We start from the raw sequence: 22,768 nt of genomic DNA, 5'->3' as shown, positions 1-22,768 counted from the left end.
GGAAATACTATGTGTGATTTGCATGAAGAGCATCCCTACCTCTTTGTGAGATGCAATGATGGATTATTGAATGACTTCATTCTGAGCCTCAGGCAGTCCAGAGGGATCATATCACTGACAAGACCAATAATCTGATCAGAAAAGCAGAGTTCCTCCCAGCCAAAGCAGAACGAACAGAGGGAGTGCTGTGCTCAGAGTGCTCCTCAGGTCTACAGCTGATGGAGCTGACACAACAAAAAGCACACCCACACTTCAGTTCCTCTCGGGATTCATTCTGGGAGTTGTCCAGTCTGACTCTCATTATGCAGAGGTTCCACAATTGGCTCAAAATAGGCAAAAGCCCTAAGAGTAGCAACACAAAATTTCTGTATTTTGGAAAGTGACTGCTGAAAGGAAAAATGCCAAATGTTTTGTGGCAGTCCTAAAACCACATAAAAATCAGATTCAACCATTTACGAGTTTTTAAGAGCAACTAAGAGCACTGTCTTCTCTCTCTGGCCCTACCAGAGGAGAAAGCCCAAGAACTCAATTAGCAAGAAAAGATAGCACAAAACCAACATGTAACCCAACAAAACAATTGAAAGCTTTTATTGTGATACCTCGAATAGATACAGTATAGTGAAACAACAAATGATGTACAGTATTGCAAGGACAAAACAGCAACACAGCCATGTCACCTGTAAAAGAAAGCATTTTAAAGAGTTTAAGAAACAATGAGGCACAACTCAACTGCCATTTATGACTCATGCTTTAGACCTTAAACCACTTGTAACAGTCCTTTTAAAAGAAACCTCTGAAGCATCTGTTCCTTTTCCAGTAAGTGTTTATACTGCTGGTTGGCTTAACATGAGTCTCAGTGAAGTCCAATAAAGTGTCCAAAAAGTTTAACAATAATTTGACAGCTTCTTCCTCTCATGGCCAATATCCAAGGCTGGAGATGAGTGAAGTTTGGTCTGTGAGTCTGGAGGTCACTGCTGCTGCAACCTGGCGGCTGAGATGAGCGGGCAGGAGGAGCCCTTGGAGGGAAGTGCATGGCCACCACCCTGGCACCCAGCCTGGGGAACCCTTCCACTGATCCACCAGTGGGAAATACAGATGACCTTTGGTTATGGGTGCAGTGGGGACCCGGTCAGAACCTCTGAGGCCAGTTTTTAACTCAAAGAAATGTCTCTCCTCTCCCAAGGACTGCAAGCACAAAGGCACACCACCCACACTGGTCACTCTGCTGGGCCTTGCTACTGGGATGTTAAGATGGAGCCATAACAATCTTCCTTCACACAGTTTGCCATTGTACAGCTTACAACCAACAAGGGAAATTCAGATCCTGGCCCTTTTCACTGGCAGTTAAAATTAAGATTACCAGGCTGCTAAAAGCATACAGCAGGAGTAGTTAGGCTGAGCCATCCCTCACCAAATTCTGCAGCTGATTTCACAGCAAGTTTGCAACATGACAGGATTTTTATACATGGCAGCATTGCCTTTTAGTAATCAAAAAGGTATTTAAAGTAACCAGCCAAAGAAAAACTCTAGGGTTTGGAGGCAGACTCAGTCTTGGAAAACCATTGTTACAACCATTATTTTGGACCTAGACAGAGAATGTGTGGTCAGATTACTAAAGTCACACCAAATTATGATTAATTACCTTAGGACAGGCATGGCGCTTTAGAGGTTCAGTGGAAAAAACTTTCAATACATGTACATTTTTGCTAGCAAACTCCTATGCATCCCAATGAACATTTCTTCTAAGCCAGCTCATAGTCAGTTCATTTGGTCCAAGAAAGAGCCAGCAAGAAACAAAGGTTCACAAAAGCTTTTTGTTACAATTTATAAAAAACAAAATACAAAATAAATGTTAAGACCAAAAATAACCAGTACAAGTAACAAAAGTGCTCAAGTTGGAGGGGAAGTAAACTTGCCCAGAGCAAACACATACAAACTTTAAATATAATCTTTAATATATTACAAAAATTGGTTAGAGGGAAAATGCTTTAGTAAAATTTTTTTTCAAGTAAGTTTATTTTTCTTTCAAATGACTGCTGGAGGGTTCAGTGACCAGACTGACCTCTTCACATCAGCCAGCAGTCATTGCTATCTGGATTCAACTTTCACCAAAACCAATAACAAGAATTCTCTATATCTTTATGAGGGGAGAAAATAATCATTGATGCTGCCAAACAACACGGGAAGAAAATTCACATATTCCCTCAAAAGAATAAGCCTCAAGAATTGTTATATGGCAGCATAAAATAGTGATTCCGTACTAGTTCTACTCTTTATTCCTTCTAAGCATCCACTCTTAATAAAAGACCAAAAAGAATATTGCTTTGTTTGGTTCTCTTAAAAGCCATAAACATCACATATAGGTCATTAACTCTTTATGCCAGTAGTCTGAAGCTCTATGTGCTAAGCACTTGAAGTCCCAACCTTTGGCATCAAAGTTAATTAAGGTTTTGGTGAAAATGTCCAGTTCGAAATATAAATAATGCACTGAAGAAAGAGGTTGAATTTCTAACAATAAGACTGTGTTAGAGACAGCATTAGCTTACTAACAAGAGCTAGCCAAACCCCCAAATTTGGAGAGAAAAATCTTTAATACTTTATATATTTTCTGTAATTTCTGGAAAAGCAGCCATTACTTTTGCCTTCAGTCCAGTGTGCTGGTTCAGCAAGTCTGCAGCCAGGAAATAAGAAAAGCCCAAAGATACACAAACCTCACACAAGCTGTTCACGAGTATCAACATTGCAACGGGACTTAGAAGCTAACACAAACTTTTTGCTGATAGAAGTTTTAGTGCCTTCCTTGTTGGCAACAAGGTGGAAAACAAAATCCCAAAGAATTCCAGGTCAAAAAGAGCACGAGACAGGCAACATCCAAGCCCATCTTGCATCAATGGCATTGTTAAAAATGAGACCTGATGTGAACACGAAGTAGCAATGTGTAAGCCACAAAATCCAGGTTGAATGTAACTGTACCACCTCAGGCCTCTGGACTGAAACCCAACAGCTCGAACTACTTCTCTAATTCTTACAGTTTTAATTCAGGGTATCAATCATGACAACATCTGGCAAGCAGTTTAGCCAGCCTGCATCACAGAGAATGTGTACACTGGGAGAATGCTCCTCTCACTCCTCCCCACAAAAACACTGGAAAGCTGGTTTTAAAGATTTGTATTGCCCCTACCCATTGGCATAATTTTTCATGTCTGACAATTTCTAAAGTGCAGCAGAGTTCAGAAAGCCTATGAGAGATTCCCAAAAACAGAACAGCAGCAGCAGCCCCTGTGATTAATTTCACAGGTGCCATATTAGAATTGTTATTGAGAGAAAGGGATTTCATATTGCAAGGCTTCTGTATTGTTCAGTTATAGGACTTATGTAGTGTTAAAGGGTTTTTTTTCAAACAGTTTGTCCTCAAGCAGTAAAAGCATTAACATACAAAAAGTCTGTAGAGACTGTTTAATTTGAAAATTAAGTTAGCAAATTTATGTAGAGCGTTTCTTTCACAGTTGCTCAGTTTGCATACACAGATACCAACAGCTCATATTGTGCATATACTTTCCAGAAGTTTCTCTCATTAACTGATTCCATTAAAGAAGCAGCATGAGAACAAAAGAGAAGGTGAGTTTCATATAAATTTTTATTATAAAAAGATACTTGGGGATGATTTAGCCAGCAAACCGGGAAACCCTTTCCCCACCCCCAAATTTTAAAAACTATCTTACTATTTTATTTTATGAAAAAACAAGTCAAACTTCCCTTCCCTCTTATTACTCCTCTTCCTACGGGTACTATATTAATTTTCATGTCATAGGCTCTGGCCATTTCTCACAAAAATAAATATTTTTGTTCAAATGTAGCAGAAGCAGAAGACTTCAACAAGTTTCCTTGACATCAACCTCTTTGTCCAGTGCATTAGGACTATACAGTTACATGGAACCAGCCATAAAACTTCACTGATGCACAAGTCCCTGTTACTGGCAAAGGTACAGTACCAAAACTTTGTTTTTTCCTAATATACCAACTAATTTTTTTTTCAAAATAGAAGATGCATATATTTTTCTGTCTTTCTAATCTTGCAAGCTATAGTTTTATAAATTTTTTATCCAGCAAACTCCTTATGGAATATGTTGGTCTTAAAGGAACATATTCTATAGCATTATTGATTTAAAATCTTTCTATGTTTTTCATTGAGATACCAAGCCTCTGGCATAAGCTTTCCTAACAACTTGAGACCTGCTAACTTCAGTCAGTGCAATTGAAATCTTTTTTTGAAGTGAGCACTGTACCTTTAACCAATTCACCTACAAGATGTACATAGGTTGTGGTACACTCAATTTGAAAAAAGAAATTAATAACTACAATACTGCATCCTCTTCACTGCCAAACACATCAGAAATTGCTACATATAAAAAAGCACCCCATCCCATACATTCTTTCAGACTGCTCAGGGACAGAACTTCTACAGGACTGGAGTGTAGGTGTTTAGGCAAGAAGCATGCACAGCAGAAGTAGCATTAAAGGCATAGGTCAGAGAGAGATGCTAACCAGTAAAATCTGTTTTCAATTAGTGAACTGTTTCTCTAGTCTGAGAGAGTTTAGAAAAAGGTCATCCAAAATGTTCCAAAACAACTGTTCACACAATAATACACGTACAAAAAGAGGGAACTTACACAAGGAGAAAAGGCAAACATGGCCTGAAATAGCCACTTACACTACACTACTCATTTGTGAGGTTTCAGAGTTCAGTGATATTCTCAGGGCCACTCTAGCCAAGCTCTTCCTTTACTTTGCATTAGTCTTTGTAAAGCCTGTTCCACAGAATATAGTCCAAACAGAAGGAAAAAGGTTGTGGTTCACTCCCAACCATTGTCTTTTATCATGTGGGCAAGTTCAATGATAAATTTTCCTTCTTTGTACTTCTGACTGCTCTCAAAAGCATGTTCCTGGAAAGGAAAAAAAAAAATCAAGAAACACTGAATTAAGTTCAGGAAATTAAGTGTTTTAAACATCAAACTTACAATAAAAATACAAACCAGGAGCCATTACAGTTAACAACCCATATTGGTTATACCGAGTAAGGGGAGGGAGGGAAAAAAGAGAGGCTGAAAAACACTGAGAAGGAAAGAGAAGCAAACTTCTCCTAAGTGGAATCAGCAGATCTACTGCACAGATCTTGCTGTAGAACTGATCATGTTCTCTCTCTGCTTAGGGAATTTTAATGCTTTTTAAAGTGAAGGTTAGGAAATGGCATGTTATACATGTTATTTGTTTATTTCCAGAAGTAATGAAAATAGGGAATGCAAATGTCCTCAAAAGCTCTCCTTTATATTCATCATCACAGGAAATGCATTAGGAAAACTCCTAAGATCTGAAACTACACTGAATCAGTGAAAATCCTACCCAGAATCTAAGATTTTGAAAACCACAGACTTGTAACACAGCTGCAAGTGCACAGGTAAATTTTCAAACAGAATCGGTTTCACATTATTTGTAAACAGAGTAATATGCTCAGTACTGTTTATTGTAATTAATATTTTTGCTGTATCACCAACTTTTGCAGTCCATGGCACTACAGACTCACTTTCACAATTTCTCCCACCTGGTTTAGTGCATATTTGCTTGAGAGTCTTGCAAAAAGATTGTCAAATACAGAAATATTAGACAGCTGTAATAGCACCTATAGCTCATGCTTGATTTGCAGTCCAGAAAGAAGTTGTTATCTGCTACAACATTTCTGCAGATGCAAGGAAGCAAGACTACATAGAGCCTGATGTACAAAAAAGCACCAGAGCTAACTCACATAAACTATCAGCAAAGGTGCTACTCAGTGGCTACTCAAACATCTGTGCTTCAACATGCAAACCTTTATTGAGGATTTAAGTATATTACTTACATATTTCCATCCAAGAGTGGTTTTACAGTTTTCACAATAGATATCTGCTACAGCATGTAAACCTGTCAGAAGAACTCTCTCCTCTGCTGGACCACAGCCCACATTTACCCTGAAAAAAAGGGAGAAATTATGTTAACAGATGAGTGTGTTTCTTTTCTTACTGTTCCCCAGCTTTTCTCCTGCAGACAAAAAGTAGTTTAAAAAAATGCCTAAGTTATTCAATGCTGCAGAAGTAACTTCCTCTGTTACACTGAGCAGGACAGGAAGAAAAAAGGGGTTTGTTTTTTGTTTTTAAGTGGCTGTGGTGTCACTGTTGGTGATACTCACTTACTGCCAGCAACAAAGGTAAGCTAAATAGTTAAACTTCCAGAGAACAGAACACTACACAGTAACTGGACACTTCTACAGTTTCAGGCTTTACTTCAAAAACTGTTTGAGACCTCTCTAATGGAAGTCTGTACCAGTGAATCAGCACCAACAGCTGAATTTAGAACCAGCTCCAAAATAGCAGCAAGAAAAAAGCCTCATAAATATTTCTTTGCTACAGATCAGCAGACTAAGCTCTGATGAACAAACAGCAATTTCAAAACAAAACATCCCTTGAAGTACTGCATCAAGCCAGTTTTTCCACAAATGAGTCTATGCAGAAAACATGAGGCAAGACTTAACCAAGTTTTTAGACAGTTTTAAATATGAACAAAATTTTGCCATTTTTGCTGCTGTAGTACCAAATTCTTCCTATTAGAATTACAGCAGAAATCCTAAGTCACCACTGAAGGACTACATATTAAAAGAATTTCAAGGATCTGCAATCAAATCCTTTGCAGTTACAGTTCCATTATCCTGGTCAAAAATAGACCAGGACACTCAACTGTATCTTCAAAATGCTGCAACACAAAAAACTGCTGAAAAATAAAGACAAAAATGCAATCCTGCATGTAAAAAATTAAAATACACCCATTAACAAATGCAAAGAGCCTCCTATCAAGGGAAGGACATGCCTAAGATTGCAAATATTAGGCTTGATAAGATCACAGAGACCTTTTGCCTCTAGCACATTTGCAATATTCAAGGTCATTAAAGATGTACCAAGTTTACTGAAACATTAACCTGTAAATGTATCCAACTGTCAGGCTGGGAAATTCTTTAGACCACAGTAGAGTTGTCTAAAGAAAATTTACAGTCACTTAATATCTTGTGACTTCTGGAGTATCTCAGAATGGCAGCTCCTCTCGAGACAGCTACCGTTACATAGACAAAAGGAATTTCACATTAACACACTCCCCTAATCTTTCAGCTCTTAGCAGAATTCCTTAAAATATAAGATAAACTAGTATATGTGCAAAGGAATGCTTCAGAATCAGCCCAGTAGCTCTTTAATAACTACTGCTGGTGAGTAAAGCCAGCATTAAAAAGAACAGGGCAAAGTACAGCTATGTTAATTCCTACTGTTTTCCCTTTGGGAAGCACAGAGTTACACTCTGCTGGGGGTGTGCAGAACCATAACCACATACTTACACAGAATTGAAGAGGTAGGCTCGTCCCTGGCTTCCCTGGAAGGACTGCATTAAAAAAAAAAAAAAGAATTGCACATGTTAAAAAACACAAGCCCCACCAAACAAAAAAATAGTTCCAGAAGGGTATGTAAGTAAACATATAATGATAACACAGCTATAAACTATTTCAGATTAATCACTTTATACTAGTTCTTTATAGGAAAGTCTGGTCAGACAAGTTTTCATCTACATTAGATTTTTAATAATGATTTTATTTTACTTTGTCAAGTGCTACTGCTCAAAAATTCAACATCCATAATGCAAGCAAAACATAGTTTTTTCCTACCCCTCTGCAAGATATCAGTTCTCATTTTCCTAGACATCCTTCATGCTAATTGAAATAATCTGCTTTTAACTCAAAGGGAATTACTCCCATCTCCTCTGTCTTCCCCCACTGCAGCCAAAAGATTATTTATTTCAATTTCATTGCATCATTTGATATAAGAGCAGTGAAATTCTGAACCAAGCACAAAACCAGCACACTGTACTCAGGAAATGCATCTGATCAGTTTAAAATTCACAGATAAGCTCAGCTTCATTTTAGTAAGAAAACTGTTACCATCAAAAGCCTGACCACAGGCATTTGCTTTCCAATCTCTCCCATTCCTGATAAAGGATGGACAAACAATGGCACCTGGGCTTTCTTGGCTGGATCTAAATAATGTTTTAGTTCAGAGCAGTAGCAGTTTTGAATTAGAACCCCTAATCAGCCACACTCACTGAGGGCTGGTTTGGCTTGTGAAGCAGTTTCAGTGCCTGGGAACTGCACCCTTGATCCTTCTGAACCAACCAACCCAGCAGTTCTTCATGCACTCAGCAATGGAAATGCAGACACAGACCTGAACCTGTACTCAGGATGTGAGCTGCAGACATCCTGGGAGAACTTGTGAGCAGGCAGAGCCAGCCACAGGTAAAACATTCCAAAGCTGTGTCAGACACACCACTGCTTTCATCTGACTCCTTCTGCATTGAATTACTTGGTAATTTAGACACAGCCATTCTTTCCCATCCAAACAACAGGATCACACTGGAACTGAGTTTTCCTTTCTTCTCTCTTCCATACTGAATTCCATTATAAAAAAATCTGTAAACTGTCTTAATTTCTTTTTTCTTTGAGCCTTTCCATTCTCTAACCTACTTTCAAAGAAAATTAACTACTTTATCCATGATGCAGAGAAAGTACAATTGTTTTTAAGAATCCCTGTAGTTCTAGAGTTGAACATCACAGACCAACTTTTCAGAAGCCTGCATTGGATCAACATGAAGGTTTTTGGAAGGAAAATCTCAACCTGAATACTTTAGCATGGTTTTAGTAATGCCAAGCATGAAACCAAAGGCAGAAGGTCCTTTCTGCAATGGATTCTTCTCCTGAGAGGTATTTAGTTACATCATTACAAGTCATTTAACACCAAAATAGGTATTTTGCCACTCTACCAACTAGCAACACAACAGCAGTAATTGCTGTCTTTTAATTACTCAGAATAGTGTGCAAAAAAATCCCTCCACCTTGTAAAAGGAAAATGCATATAAATTAACCCTTTTTGATCAACACTAACCAGATTATATACTGCAATCAAGAATGTTTAAAGAAATCCCTGACTCTGGACTACTCCAGGTAGCAATAGTAGAGTAGTCACATACAGCCTTTACATACCAGTAAAATTTTTAACATGAAAAATTCTACCTAACAGTTAATAGCAGTAATATTTTATTATTTTAGCAACCATTTAAAAGAAGCATTGAGAGAACATATTAATGTTCTCCACAAATACTTGAAGGGAGGTTGTAGCAAGGTGGGGTCAGTCTCCTCTCCAATCTAACAAGTGACAAGACCAGAGGAAGTGGCCTCAGGTCACACCAGGGGAGGTTTGGGTTGGGTACCAGGAAACACTTCTTCACCAGAAGGGTTGGCAAGCATTGGAAAAGGCTCCCCAGGACAGAGGTGAAGTCACCATAGACACAGATGTGGCACTTGGGGACATGGCTTAGTGGTAGACTTGTCACTGTTGGGTTTGTGGTTGGACTTGATGACCTTAGAGGTCTTTTCCAACCTCAGTGATCCTAAGGAGGTTCCACCTTTAGCAAAGACAGAAGAAAAAGCACTGTCTCCACCAGCCAGAACTACAAGTCTTATTTTTCACCAGGCAAGGAAAACCAGATAGGCTGTGCAGGACAGTGAAAGCTGAAACTTCAGGCAGGACTGACCCTGAAAACGGGAGACTTAGTTGAGAACAGAGTCTGAACAGTTCTGTCAGAAAGTAATTTATCCTTACAGCTGCCTTTAAGACAAACAAAAACCCCACAAATAGTTCAGTTCTCCTGAGATAACTTAACCACACATCACAGAGCTGGCAGAGCAGTGCAGACCTGCACTCTGCAGTTCCTACAGAATAACCAGGACTCTCTAGACTCCAGCCAGCAACAAACAGAGAATCCTTACTGCACGTGAAAACAAAAACTCTTCAGACACAGACTCTTAAAAAATGCCCATTAACAAATGAGTAACTAGCCTGGGTAAACAACACATTCATTTAGAGAAAACTACACATGTGCAACTGCAAAATTTAAGGTAAAGGAAACACTTCCAAAATCCTCTTATTCAGTAAAAAGTAAACATAATACTAGAACTTCCATGTTTCACACTGAAATTATTAAAAAGAACTTCCAAAGCCATGATCACCATGGTATTTGGTTAAACTACTGTAAAAATTCTTAAAATTAAAAAAGTTGCAGGCATTTCCCCTTGCTTTAAAAATTCCATGTTGTAAATTAGAATTCACAAATTCTTTTTCAAACAGCACCAAGAAATACTGTCTATTATCATGTGCTAGTTTCTCTCTATTTATATGCAATTACACACACCAAGCACCTATAAATTTATGTGGTAGGTTTGTTTTTTTTTGTTTGGTCCTATACAATAATTTTTAAACTACTTATATGCCATACCTGAGGTTCCCCAGCAGGCTGGGGAAGAAAAAAAAAAGACTCCAGAAAAAAACAAGAGTCAGGAGATCTTCTGAACAATCTTACGCAATTATTTCTGCCAAGTTTATGTTTAGTCTTGACTTAGTATCACCTACTAAAAGCTCTCCTTTGACCCTGCATTTTTCAAAATTAAGCAGAGGGCAGTAACAGGATGCCAGGAATAGCACAAAAAGCAGCTATTTCCCTCTCTTGTTTCATAAGCTGAAAAAAAATTCAAGCCAAATGAAATACAAACCACAGGATGGAAAGCACTGCTTTAGTTGTTTTTCTTTTCCTAATATATTTTTAAAGATGACTTGACTTTTCTTGCACTCCTTGCTTTGTTGCCCTAGATATACTGTACTCTCCTAGGCTTATTTTCCCTCAGAAATGGTCATTACCTTCTAATTTTTAGGATTATCAAGGTAGAGTGGAGGGAGAAGCAACACAGAATCTTTTCCTGTGACAGTGATTTTAGAAAAAAAGTGTGTTCACAAACATCTCACTGTGAAAAGCTCCTCCATTCCAGCCTTGCTTCCTGTTCCCAGAGTATGACTGACGCATTTGATTCCATCTTTTCTTACCTCCACTTGTGTTTAGAGGCTAAGGATTGTATTTACATGCCACAGAACACTTCTTTCCTTGCCCAGCTGCAAAGAGCAAGTTCCTCCATGTTTACATCACTCAGGTAACTCGACAGGAACCTGCAGCAACTTGTGTAACTGCATTCTGGAGCACAGAACGTGGGTCCAGGCAACTCAGACTTCCCTTTAAAACCAGTGCCCAACCACATCATCTGTGTTTCACTGAGCACTGAAGGGTGTGCAGTCCAGCCATGTAGAACTTCCATACACTGACTGCAAAAAAAGCACTGCAAGGACATCCATCTTTAAATTCCTATGCCTTTAATTATTATTATTATTATCAATCTCTTGTCAGCACTTGGCAGTCAGTTTCTTATTTACATGAACAGCTGAGATGTTTTTCCCTAAAACTGTATTCAAACACCACAAAAAGATATACATCTATCACAGATGCATTCTCTTAATGGTGTAAGAAAGATTTATTATCAGAGTTCTACTTTCTGATGCATCCCACTACTAGAAATGAAAAGAGGACAACTCAGTTTGGTGCTTGAGCTGCTTGCTAAGCTTGTAACTTGGCTATAAACAGAATATTTTGCATAACCAGAAAAAAATTAATACTGAACACTTTATTTTACCAGCACTAGGTTTCTCACACTCTGCACTGTGTGATTCAGTTATATTGATATGAATTTTAAGGGACTGACAGGTTGAACACCTTGTGTGTCAACTCCTCCAAGAAAATGAAAGAAAGTACTTCAAATGGCAGTGTCAAGGACTAACAGGCACAACTGTTCAAACCAGTCTCCAGACAAACCACTTTTCAATAGAATAAACATCACCTATGCAAACACAAACTTTAACTGTGCAACATTTGTTCGGCACTCCCAAGATCACGAGCACTGTACATGAATCAAAACTAAGGCAGAACATTCTATTCAAACTGAGTCCTAAATATGTCCTACCCAGTAGAGGGAAATTAGAAGAGAGTGGCAAGTGTGACCAACTCTCATCAATAATGACTCACAGCAACCAGGATTTTCACTTTTCAGAAGCTGGGCAATTTATCAGTTCCACTAATAACTGCAGTTGAACTTTAAGCTTGCTATAAGGCTGCTTTTTCATGGTCCTCAATTAATAATACTGTATTGATTTATGAGTTAAATTATTCCTCAGAAAATCCATATCTTTGACCAGTTACCCATTTATACAGAAGGATGTGTAAGATCTATCATGTTTTCTTGTTTCAGCACAGCTAAAAGTATCCAGAACATCTAACAGTATCAGCAATAATGTCTAACTGTGCTTACAAACTACAGTGAAGTCACCTGCAAGAACAGTTTGGAACTAGGATCTTTTCAAGTCATCTGACAGACCTGTGTCACTGATACATGATGTAGGAAAGAAGCCTTACACATGTTTCACTTGGGCACACATGCAGAATTAGGTATGATCTATGCTCGTAAATTAAACCCACCCTCACCTCTAACACCAGGAGTAGCTGTTTTGCCCAGGAGGAAAGGAAATATCAGTCAAGCAGAACATGTATTTACTGCCCTGAGGCACAGCTGAAGGCATGTGTGGGGGAAGGGATGCTGCTGAAAAGCTTATGCCATCAATTATTCCCCAGAGATGGGATTAGATTGCATGGCTAGAGCTCATGCTCTACAGCAAATACCCAGGGACACTTCCATCTTAGCACGGACTGGGGCCAAGGCAGGCATTGTTCCACAGGGGCATCACCAGTGTCTGCAAGCTACTCCGAACACAGAAATCAAATATTAAAGAAAGAAAATGAAAGAAGTCCATAGGTTTTCATCTGGTTTAATTTCCTTTCATTTGCTGGAGTTCCTTTACAAGCTAAGATAGATCAAACTGAATCAGATCCCTGGCAAAATAAGCAAATTTGGGAAATACAGAAAATTGTACTTGTTAAGGGCAGCATTCTTAAAGTAAACCAGAAACACAAGTGCTCTGATGTGTGAAATTATCTCCTCAGCAAGATGCATCAGACAGTGTAAGGATATCCTCTCACTCCAAGACTTGTAATATAAATTCAGAAAACTGAATTCAACGTAAGGTACAGACAAAAAAAAAGATATCAGGGGAAAACCCCCACGTTTGTTCCAGTTGATGTTTCCCTCACATCCAACTCCTTGATAATGCAGACCACCAGAGATGCTGCTGCCCAGCTGCTTCCTAGGCAACTTCTAGAAGACTCTATGATAAATACTATTTTTTTTAAAGTTCATTTCCATTCAAGTATTTACTGAATTTGATAAAGCAAGTTACAAAGTTCAATATGTAGAGAATAGCCTTAAAAATTCTACCCAAAAAACTGCATGCCTGCAAACTTGGCAAATTATATTTCCCCAAAGTGAAGACTTTGTCATGCAGGACAAGTTATCTTGACCTATGCAGCTTCTTGAATGGATTTCAGAAATAATTATGTCAAAATATACAGAGTAGAACACTTCCCTTGCACTTTCCAACTCCTTTAAGCCTTCAAATCTATTCTTGGATGTTTTCCAAAGATTGCTTCTCTCTCCAAAACTAGGTTCTTCCCCCAGAAGAAAAAAATGAACCCAGAAAACTAAAAGCTTCATGGAGAAAAAAATTATCACCAGAATATTTATGAAATTAGTGAGGGAACAAAACCAGCCCTCAAACATACATAAAACAGGCCCATATATCTTTCTAAATACTCATTATATCATAAGCAAAGGAGGATTACAAATTGAACCAAGCTAAGCACACCATATTTACTTAAAGACAATAAACCCTTTAAAAAAATTCCTCGTGATCTCATTGGTTACACAGTGGAGGACAAAACCACAGATTGCTAAACACAGCTAAAAATGTTTTAGTATCTATTTAAGCCTAAGACTCTTCCTTCTCATCAATAATAGAAGAGCATTCATACTGAATGCCTTGGAGAACTAAACTTAACCACCAAGACCATTCTTTCACTCACAGGGTGCAAGGATTTCCCAATGCAGTCAGTGACAGTTACATATATAGATATATGTATATACCTTTATGCAGAACTCATTCTTGAAAATATTGACACATCTAGTCTTGTCTGTGACTTCACATGACTTTTTTCCCCTCTGGTCAGATATGCTTGGCAATGAATGAGACAGAAGAAAGTGACAGTATTTATACAGGTATCTAGACAAAGTAATCCAAATTCTCTCCATTCCCAGAATTCAGGCACACTGTAAGATGCTTCAACAGTCTTTCAAGCAGGTCAACCTTGAGTAACAAAACATTATCCTTTGCAGCACATCCAACAAATTCCAAGGTGCTATTTGTATTTTTTTGTAATATGTTGGATCATACCTGAATTTCTAAACAATTATTGGAACTTAGGAGGTACAAGCCACTCTCAAGTGCTTTGGAACTTAAGCTCTTCAAATAAAATTTGTCTCCTGTAAAATTAACTACTCTTAATAATCACTGCACAGTTCCTACTATTACATAACAAATCAAAAGAAAGCTGTTTCAGTCAGGCCTTCCACAAAACTCATTCTAGAATTGTTCCAAGAGAAGCAAATATATAACATTTTATTTAGGCCCTGTAGGGAGACTTCAGGAAGTCCTGTAAAAGTTCTCTCAAAATTATGTTTGGATTTTAAAAATTATTATTTCTAACATATATTGTTTGGTCACTTTTTACATGCTGTTTGAAGATCTTAAATCCATGAAGTATCAATTTTAAATCCACTAAGTGCTTCCTATGGCATCAGCTCCTTGCCTTACTCTTCATTAAGACCTGTGGTTATTTGCTCATAGTTTACTTCTCTTCTGTGCCAACAGTCATGGTAGGATATGATTCTAAAAATATTTGTCTCTTTAAAGAAATTTTTACAAGCCGTAAGTTCTTCCCCATCTTGTGAACATACCCCAGTGCAGTGCTGATTGGTTTATTCCTTCTCATAGCATTTCAAAAAATACTTTAACATCCTGACAGACTCTGAAGTCTTCACAAAGAACATCCAGCACTCACAGACCTGTCAGCAACACAAATCAGTCACCTCTGAGGTGCACCTGACACCACCTCAAACTTACACTTATTTCAGTTAAAAGTCACCTTCAGTTTATCAGTTCTCTTACTGGGTATCCTACAAATCAAAGGCTACCCCAAGATAACCTGGGAGTTACAAATTGTTATGGTAACTGTTCATGCATGTGTGCATGTGTCCAGCTGTACAGAATAATGTTTGTCATTATCTCTACTGCCAATGACCTCCCAGTTTGGAGCTCCTCATCTCAACCAATCCTCTTCCCACACCTTCCCCTTCCCCAGGCTCCTCCCCAGCTACAGCAAACAAGGTTATTACAGACTAAAAACTTCTAGAAATGTATGTTCTAACCACTAACATCATGTTGATTTCAATACTGGCCAACACACAGAGTCCTTTCACAGCTGCAGAGAAAACTAAAACCACAACTGAATTCACTGAGCAGGTAACACATTTTTGTCCTGTCTCATTAATCTGTGTTCTTATTTCTAAGCCATTGCCAAGACTCTTGGTTGCCATTTTATCACCAGCAAGGGCACAAGAAAAAGAGAGCTTTGTGATTCATTCCAGGGCAAGAAAGAGATCCTGCTGCTCAAACAGAACAGAAATAAAATGAAAAGGTGATTCGTGTATGCTGCCATCCTTGTCAGACAACTGGCATCAACAGTTCTCAAAAGCAGAAGAATTGCAAATCTGTATTGAAGTCAGGGACTCTTAGGATCAGAATCAAAGGCATGATTGACAGAAATATGCAGCACTTTTTGCTTTTCCATGACAGACCAACGTTTAAGAGAAGCACCACTCAGTTCACAGCATAGCTTTATCTTTTCATCTTCAAGTCAAAAACCACTACAGTGTCAGGTATAATAAATTCTTACACCTCAAAGCACATTAGAAAGCCAGCTGGAGCTGCTTTAAATTAGAAGTGCACCACACATTTTGGTTCATTTTCCCTGGCCACACATGAGGAAGAAACAACCAGCATGTCCCCAGAAAAGATGGGGTGAGGGACAGCCCCCAGAGAAGCAGCTCCAGCCAGGCATTAAATAAATAATGTTACAAAACCTGAGAGTTCTGACACGAGATGGTACTGGAAGCATTTGGAATAAAGTGAGAATCTACAACCAAAAATTGTATTTAGAGGATGTAACACAGAGCTTTGGCTTTGAACTAGGCCTTCAAGGAAAGGCAGTGGGGGGAAGTCAGGTTGAACAGTCTGTCTCTACTCCATCAATAAATCCAAACCAGCCCAGGAACCACACTGTTCTTTGTTAACTTCAGATGGTGCAGAATCAACTTCCTACACTTCAGGTTGGTTTATGTTTGTTTGGGAATTTTTCCCTGAATCTGAAAAGTTGAAGTAACTAGGATTCTAGATATGTCAAAAAAACCATCTCTCTCAATAACCTAAGTTCATTGCATGTTATGTGCCTTAATGAAGGCACTTCAAGAGAAGTTCAGAAAAAAAAAAATCAAATTTTATTTGCACTTCCCACCCTCCCCAGGGCCAGCTGTACTTGTTTTTAATGATCCAAGTCTAACTATTGCTTTGCAGTTGTTCCCATCAGAACTCCTCCCATGTTGGATTATGTAAAGCTTCAGCCTAATGAAGATCAGTTTTCCAAAGCTATGTCCCAAATACAAGTACAATAGATGACAAATGTTCTTTTTATTTTAAAAGCATACAAAAATATACCACACATTTAAATGCATTTCTCTTTTACCATACAGATTTAGACAATAAAATATGGTTAAGGAATCTTAAATGACAAAATATGAATCAGCTGTCAAATAAGCATATGGTCAACCTGCAGGTACAAATATTTTTGTAAAGTGTCTTCATCAAAAATTAAGGAAGCCAGAAATCAAGTAGAATCCACCTCTAACACCCTTCCCAACACCATTAGAAACAACTTCAAAAATCTGCAGTAAATACAAAAAATTACTTTTAAGAGTCCTCTGTTTTCTTTGAATTGAAAATTTAATTCTTAACACTTGAAATTATTTATGAAGCTGTAAAATGAATACATGATTTGCTTAACATATTTGAAGTATTCCGCTGACCAAAATTCCCAAGCCCTTGGAGAAAACTGGCTCATGTAACAACAGTGGCAGCTTAGCTGGCATGCAAAAATCTAAGTCCACAAAAAGAAGAGCTTCCTATTAAGTATGTGCTTGGACTGCGTTTTCTCAATGAATTAATACATGCTAAGACACAGCAGAAAAAGTTTCTTTCTTCTTGTAAGTATCTACACAACTTGAAGTTCAGGAAAGATTAACCCCTCCCAGTATTTTTGGCCCAGAACATGAAGTGAATAATGAAACACTGAGTGCCTGTAATTTAGAATCCAGTGGTGCCAAAAAGGCCTCATACTCAAATTCTGAAATCAACATGGAAAAAAAAAATCGAGTAAAAGGAAAAAATTGTATGTGGAAAACCCATTATTGCTGACAGCCCTGGGATAAGCAAGCAGGTATGCTTTCTCCTCACCCAAAGAAAACCTAAATTCAGAAGAAGCAGCATTTTCAAGCCCTACCATCTCTTCAGCACTGAAGAGCAGCATCACCTGAGTGCAGCTGAACACAAACAGGCAGGAGTAACAGAGAACTTTTAGTGTCAAACCCTTTATAACTAACTTTATTTGACAAAACTGTTATATAGAGAACATTTTGTATTAAAAAGTTTGAAAAGCAACTGAAGTGTTTTCTCCATGACAGCATAAAGAGAAATTTAATCAGGAGTTTGTTTGAAGCAAAGAATAAACCAGTCTGTCAAGTATTTATCCCAAACTTCAAGCTTTCCTACATATTTCATACACTACAAGTCTTGGTTTCTTCTAGCAACAGGGAAGAAGGGCAGGCCTAGCCTGTTTCAAGGTTCCACCTATTCTCTAAGCTCAGACAGTCCAACTACTTTGAACATCTCTGGCTAATCATATTCCTTAGGAGCTGGTACACAGCAAAAGTGTGTTTAAGAATTCCATAACACAAATGGGACACCCTGGAAACAGACAGTTTGGTGACCTTCAGTCCAACAGAGTCAAAAGAAATCTCTATGTGGAATAACCATAACCTGAATAACTTCCCTACCCAGAGATCCATGCTTTCTTGTGATAGTTTTCCTTAGCAGGCTTTTCAGCTACAACAGCTCACACACAGTACCCACCTGACAGCAGACACAGGTTGTTAACATGGGCAATGTATCAGATCAACCTTTATGTCACATTCAGAAGTTTCCAGAACATATCCAGTTCTTAGCACACAACATGTATGACCCAAGAGTGAACCCAGGGAATATACTCTGAAGTATGCATCAATTTGCATCCCTTATCTACTGGCAGTGGTGTCACAGTGACAACCATTTTGGTTAAGAAATAATTCATGAGGTCTCTAAAGAAACCACTTGCCTTGGAGATCAATTCATCGTGATTGGCGAGATGGGCTCTGCAGTGGATGCAGCTGTAGGTTCGATGACAGTTTGGCAGGTAAGCCTGGAACGTTTTTGATTTTGTCATTTTTACCATCTCTGCTGGTGGCTCCTCACTCAGCTCAGGGCTGGCACTTGAAGAATTACAACTTTGCTGAACTCGCTGACAAAAGAAACACTGGAATATGCAAGCAAAAGCCGTTGTTGTTCTGGAGTGTGTGTGGCACTTTCCACACAAATGACAGAAGAGAAACAGTCACAACCTGTAGGTGAAAAGAGCAGAACAATTAGCAGCTTACAACAAGACCAGAGTTAACTTGTTATTCAACAAGTCCAGCCATAAAGCAAAGCATTATTTGGAGCAAATAACTGGAGCCTGGCTGCACTACAGGCCCCTTTTTCTAAGGAACTGCACAGTTCAAGTTCCATTCAACACAGCAAAAAGCAGTTCTGTTCCACTAATGGCTTCTACTCCATCACACTTCTAATTAGGGACGAGATTCAAACAGGTCTCCATTAATCACAAGCACTTTCTACGTTATACCAGGTGTACTCTTCTAGACATCCATGCAGAAATTCACACCGAAAAGGGTAGGGAATGAGAGGAAGTTAATTGTCTTTGAAGTTCTAGTGGTCAGTTCCAATACAGCGAGCAACAAGGAAAGCAATCTTAGAAACATTTGTTCTGTCCAACAGTCAGACATTTTATATATTTGCACTTTGGTTTTCAGCAAAAATCTTGCAGGATCACATCTGGCTCTAAGTCAAATACCACCCTGTGCTGCCACCCTGTTCACTCTTTCAAGCCCTGCAGAATTATGGCTTTAGGCAAAGACCTTCTTGACTGATGCCCTGATCAAAGCTAATTAGGTACTTCCTCACTGTACCAGAATAGCCTTAATGGAAGCTACCAAACCCACAATCTGATACTGAAGCTAAATTCTGCACAGAGAATACCCAACATCCTCAGAGTGCATTTCAGAGACATTACATGTCAGAGCAAGCCAGAGCCTTCCGCTGTGCTGGAAAGCAAACTTTGTAGTTTGCCTGAAAATGAACCAGATGCTGAACACTGATAACATCTCCTGGTCTGTCAGAGGCCAGCAGCTCCTGGGCTGTGCATGCACCACACTAATGAGTGCCCAAAACACTGCACAGGCAGCTTATGTCATCAGCTGTCAGGTGACTGCCTGAGTAGGTCAATAGCACAAACAGAAATGAGAGACAATATAAAGAGTTTACAGTCTGCTGATCCAGCTAAGAGCACACAAATGACTTATCACAGTTGTAAACTGTGTGCAGGGCAGCACTAACCACTCTTCTAGCAGTAGGATACTGGTAACACAGCCAGAGCAGATAGTGAAAGCCACATAAATTAAAGTCTGTTTATAGGAAGCAGTCACTGCTTCAAAAGAAGCCTTGAGAAAATAATCTGTACAGCAGGCCTAGCACATGACACAACCACAGCAAAACTTAAAGGAGTTTCAGTTTAGAATTTTTTTTAATCCTAAGCAGGAGAAAACTCAAACTACTGAAGGACTTGCTAGAAAAAAATTTCTTACACAAAGAATTGTAAACGCAGAGATAAACCACAAACAAAACATGTAACACACCACAGGCAATCCAAAAAAATAAAGCAGCACTGGGAACAAGCTCCCATCCAAAGCATGGATCTACACATGAGAATGATTGGGAAAACACCTGAGAAAGGATACATTTACATGTTTGAAATATTAACTCATTTGGCATGAACAGCAGGACTCAAATATTAATAGCAATTTAAACAAATATTATATACTTTGTGTCCCCAAGATAACTTATTACAACTACACAGGGAAGAATAACTACATTATTTGCAGAAAACAGTTCACTCTTGTAGAAGAGTTACATATGAAACATTTATACAAGAAAAGTGATCTATGAACATGAGGTTTCTGTTAAATTCCCTGTTTGAACTCAATGTTAGATCCAGACCCTATTTAGGTTAACAGAAATAAACAAAACCAGAACAAAACAGGGTTTCAGAATACAAGGTACCACATGCTAAGATGTTTTGATTCTGGCTTAAATTAAACCCTTTCCATCAGTAATTGAAACACAAGTTCAATCCCTGCAGAAGTTCAGTCGGTGTAAATGTGGCATTTGGGGATGTGGCTTAGGGGTGCCCTTGGCAGTCCTGGGTTAATAGTTGAACTCAATGATCTTAGAGATCTTTTCTAACCTTAGCAATTCTGTGATCTGGAATGTAAAAGGAAAATATTTTTCTTCAATGCATTCCTAGAAATGTTTTTAAACACTTCTAAAGGCAATCTGGACTGTTCCAGATTCAATATACCAGATTCTTCAACTACAGAAATTAAAATAATTCCAAGGCCGATTTAACAAAACTGTATTTGATATTGCTCTCTTCAAAAAGACGACTCTGTATGATGCACACCATAGGAACCACAGACTTGTTGTGCCTTTACAGGCACAATTCAAAACAAACCATTTCCTAGCTCGCTCTAACAATGGTGAATAAACACAGTATCACTTCCCTCTCACGGTTCCGAGCAGTTCCTCGGGCTGCTGCTCATTATTCCGCACAAACAGAGCAAAAACCCGAACCACCTATTCCCGTCTCGTTCTTTGGCCACGGCACAGTCCGTGCTTTGGTCCTGCACACAGACAGGTGTGGCTCCTGAAGCTCTGCTTGTGTTCGCACCTACCAGCGCAGCGCCAGGGGCTGTCCCGGCCGCAGGAGCCGGGCACGGCGATCTCCGCCCTCCTCCCGGGGCAGCCCCGGCACGGCCGCCCCGAGCCCCGCAATCCCCGGGCTGGGGGCGAAGAGCGGCCCCGTCCCGCCGCCCGTGACGTCACCGGGGCGGGGCGCGGGGCGGCCCCGCCCCGCGCGGGTCCCGGATGTGTAAACAAACACCCCGACGAGCGTGGCGGGGGGGGCGGCCCCGCACGGGCCCCGCGCCGCCGGGGAAACAGCGGCTGCTGCCGCGCGTGGGGATCCCGCGCGTGGCACGGGAGCAGCTGGGTCAGGAATCGGCCTCTCCGTCGTTCCTGCGGGGCTTTAAGGAAGGAGCGACATGAAATACGCTCAAAGAGTCTTTGAGCGGCTGCAAAAAGCCGGACACAGCCTGTGCACGCACTGTCAGTAACCTGCGGTGAGCTTACTCCAGCAGGGAAAACCTCTAAGTTAAAGACTGAGCCACAGGAGCCTCATTTTCACCTTTACATACCAGGAAATAACAGGAGAAAATGAGCGCGGAGAAAGTTACCGGCTGACACCCCGCTCCTCCGGCGGGAGGGAGCCGCTGGCCGTGCGCCTTTGAAGCCGTTTCCTCTCTCACGCCGGAGCACGAAGCTGCCGCGGCGGGTGACGCCGTCGCCTTTTCTGTCCCCCCCGCCGCAGCGATTCCAACAGGACAGCGGCTCGTTCCCCCCTCTGGCCACCGGCACGGCCGCGCGGTCACCCGCTGCTCCGGCCGCCAGCTCCGTGCAGAACCCCACGGTTCCCGGCCCCGCGCGGCGCGGGCGAGAGCGCGGGGGGACCCCACCGGCTCCCGGCGCGCCGAGCTCAGCTTCGCCCCCCCTCAATTATGTAAACCGCCCTTACCCGCCCCGCACCGAGAAGGCTGCGGGCAGACAGCGCTGCCGTCATTTCCAGGCGCTATAAATAGCGCCCGAGCCTCCTCCCGCCAGCAAAGTTGCCTCGGCGGCCCCGCGCACACGGGAGACGGCGGCCCCCCCGGCCGGGGCGCAGCACGGGCTCCTCTCGCAGCCGCCTTCCGCTCATACCCCCCCCGTCTTTTCCTCCCCCGCTCCAAAAAAAAAAATTCTAGTACAGGGAAGAGGGGCCGCTTCTCACCCGCTCGGTACTCACCGCTGCGCCGCGCCGACTCCGCTCCCAGCCCGGGCTCCGAGCAGCCCCCGGGCCCCTCTCCCTTAGGGGCCACGGGTAGGAGGGAAGGCGGGACCCCCGGTCCTTGCGCGGCGGGCAGCGAGAGCTCCGCGCCGGGCCTTCACCGAAAAACAAAGAGCGGGGATCAAGGGACGGGGGTGGGACACGACGGCTTCCCTCGCCTCGAAGGTACCGTCTCGGCGACGGCCACCGGAGGGGGTCATAGACGGGGGCCGGGCGCGCGTGTGCCGCGCTGAGGGCCGAGGGGCGGCCGAGGCATCGTGCCGTGCCCGTGCCGTGCGCTCCGCCCGGGCTCCCGCTCCCGCCGCCGCCGCCTTTGTTTTGCTTTGCCCCGGCCCGGGGGCGCAGCGGCCGTTAAACGCGCTCCCCCCACTGCCGCCAGCCAATCGCCGCGCGCCCTCGCGCC

The 22,768-nt window shown here is 41.0% G+C and overlaps 1 protein-coding gene across 2 annotated transcripts; it reads right to left on the bottom strand.

Moving 5' to 3' along the window:
• Positions 1 to 559: 559 nt before the first annotated feature.
• Positions 560 to 22,767, bottom strand: YPEL1 (yippee like 1). Of its 2 annotated transcripts, none has more exons than XM_030958683.1 (5): positions 22,324 to 22,767; positions 18,430 to 18,712; positions 7,412 to 7,455; positions 5,894 to 6,002; positions 560 to 4,943 (listed from the first exon to the last, which is right to left on the bottom strand). In XM_030958683.1, exons 2-5 carry the CDS (start codon positions 18,544 to 18,546, stop codon positions 4,854 to 4,856), a joined length of 360 nt encoding a protein of 119 aa, XP_030814543.1. In that variant the 5' UTR covers positions 18,547 to 18,712; positions 22,324 to 22,767; the 3' UTR covers positions 560 to 4,853. The 2 variants fall into 2 exon arrangements, with proteins under 2 accessions (XP_030814543.1, XP_030814544.1); XM_030958684.1 differs by lacking the exon at positions 22,324 to 22,767 and adding an exon at positions 21,158 to 21,293.
• Between the last annotated feature and the right edge of the window lies 1 nt (position 22,768).

Source organism: Camarhynchus parvulus, chromosome 15, assembly GCF_901933205.1.
Source record: "Camarhynchus parvulus chromosome 15, STF_HiC, whole genome shotgun sequence".
NCBI classification, from domain to species: domain Eukaryota; kingdom Metazoa; phylum Chordata; class Aves; order Passeriformes; family Thraupidae; genus Camarhynchus; species Camarhynchus parvulus.
Note: the sequence above shows the minus strand (reverse complement) of the source record. Positions and strands in the feature narration are given on the sequence as shown.

What these genes read in the sequence shown, in the direction of transcription:
- YPEL1 (XM_030958683.1), bottom strand. Translation starts at nt 18,546, where the DNA reads ATGGTAAAAATGACAAAATCAAAAACGTTCCAGGCTTACCTGCCAAAC. An exon ending in ACGATGAATTGATCTCCAAG is followed by an intron (nt 7,456 to 18,429) that starts GCAAGTGGTTTC and finishes TTTTTAATGCAG; the next exon opens with TCCTTCCAGGGAAGCCAGGG. An exon ending in CCACTCTTGGATGGAAATAT is followed by an intron (nt 4,944 to 5,893) that starts GTAAGTAATATA and finishes TTTCCTTTCCAG; the next exon opens with GAACATGCTTTTGAGAGCAG.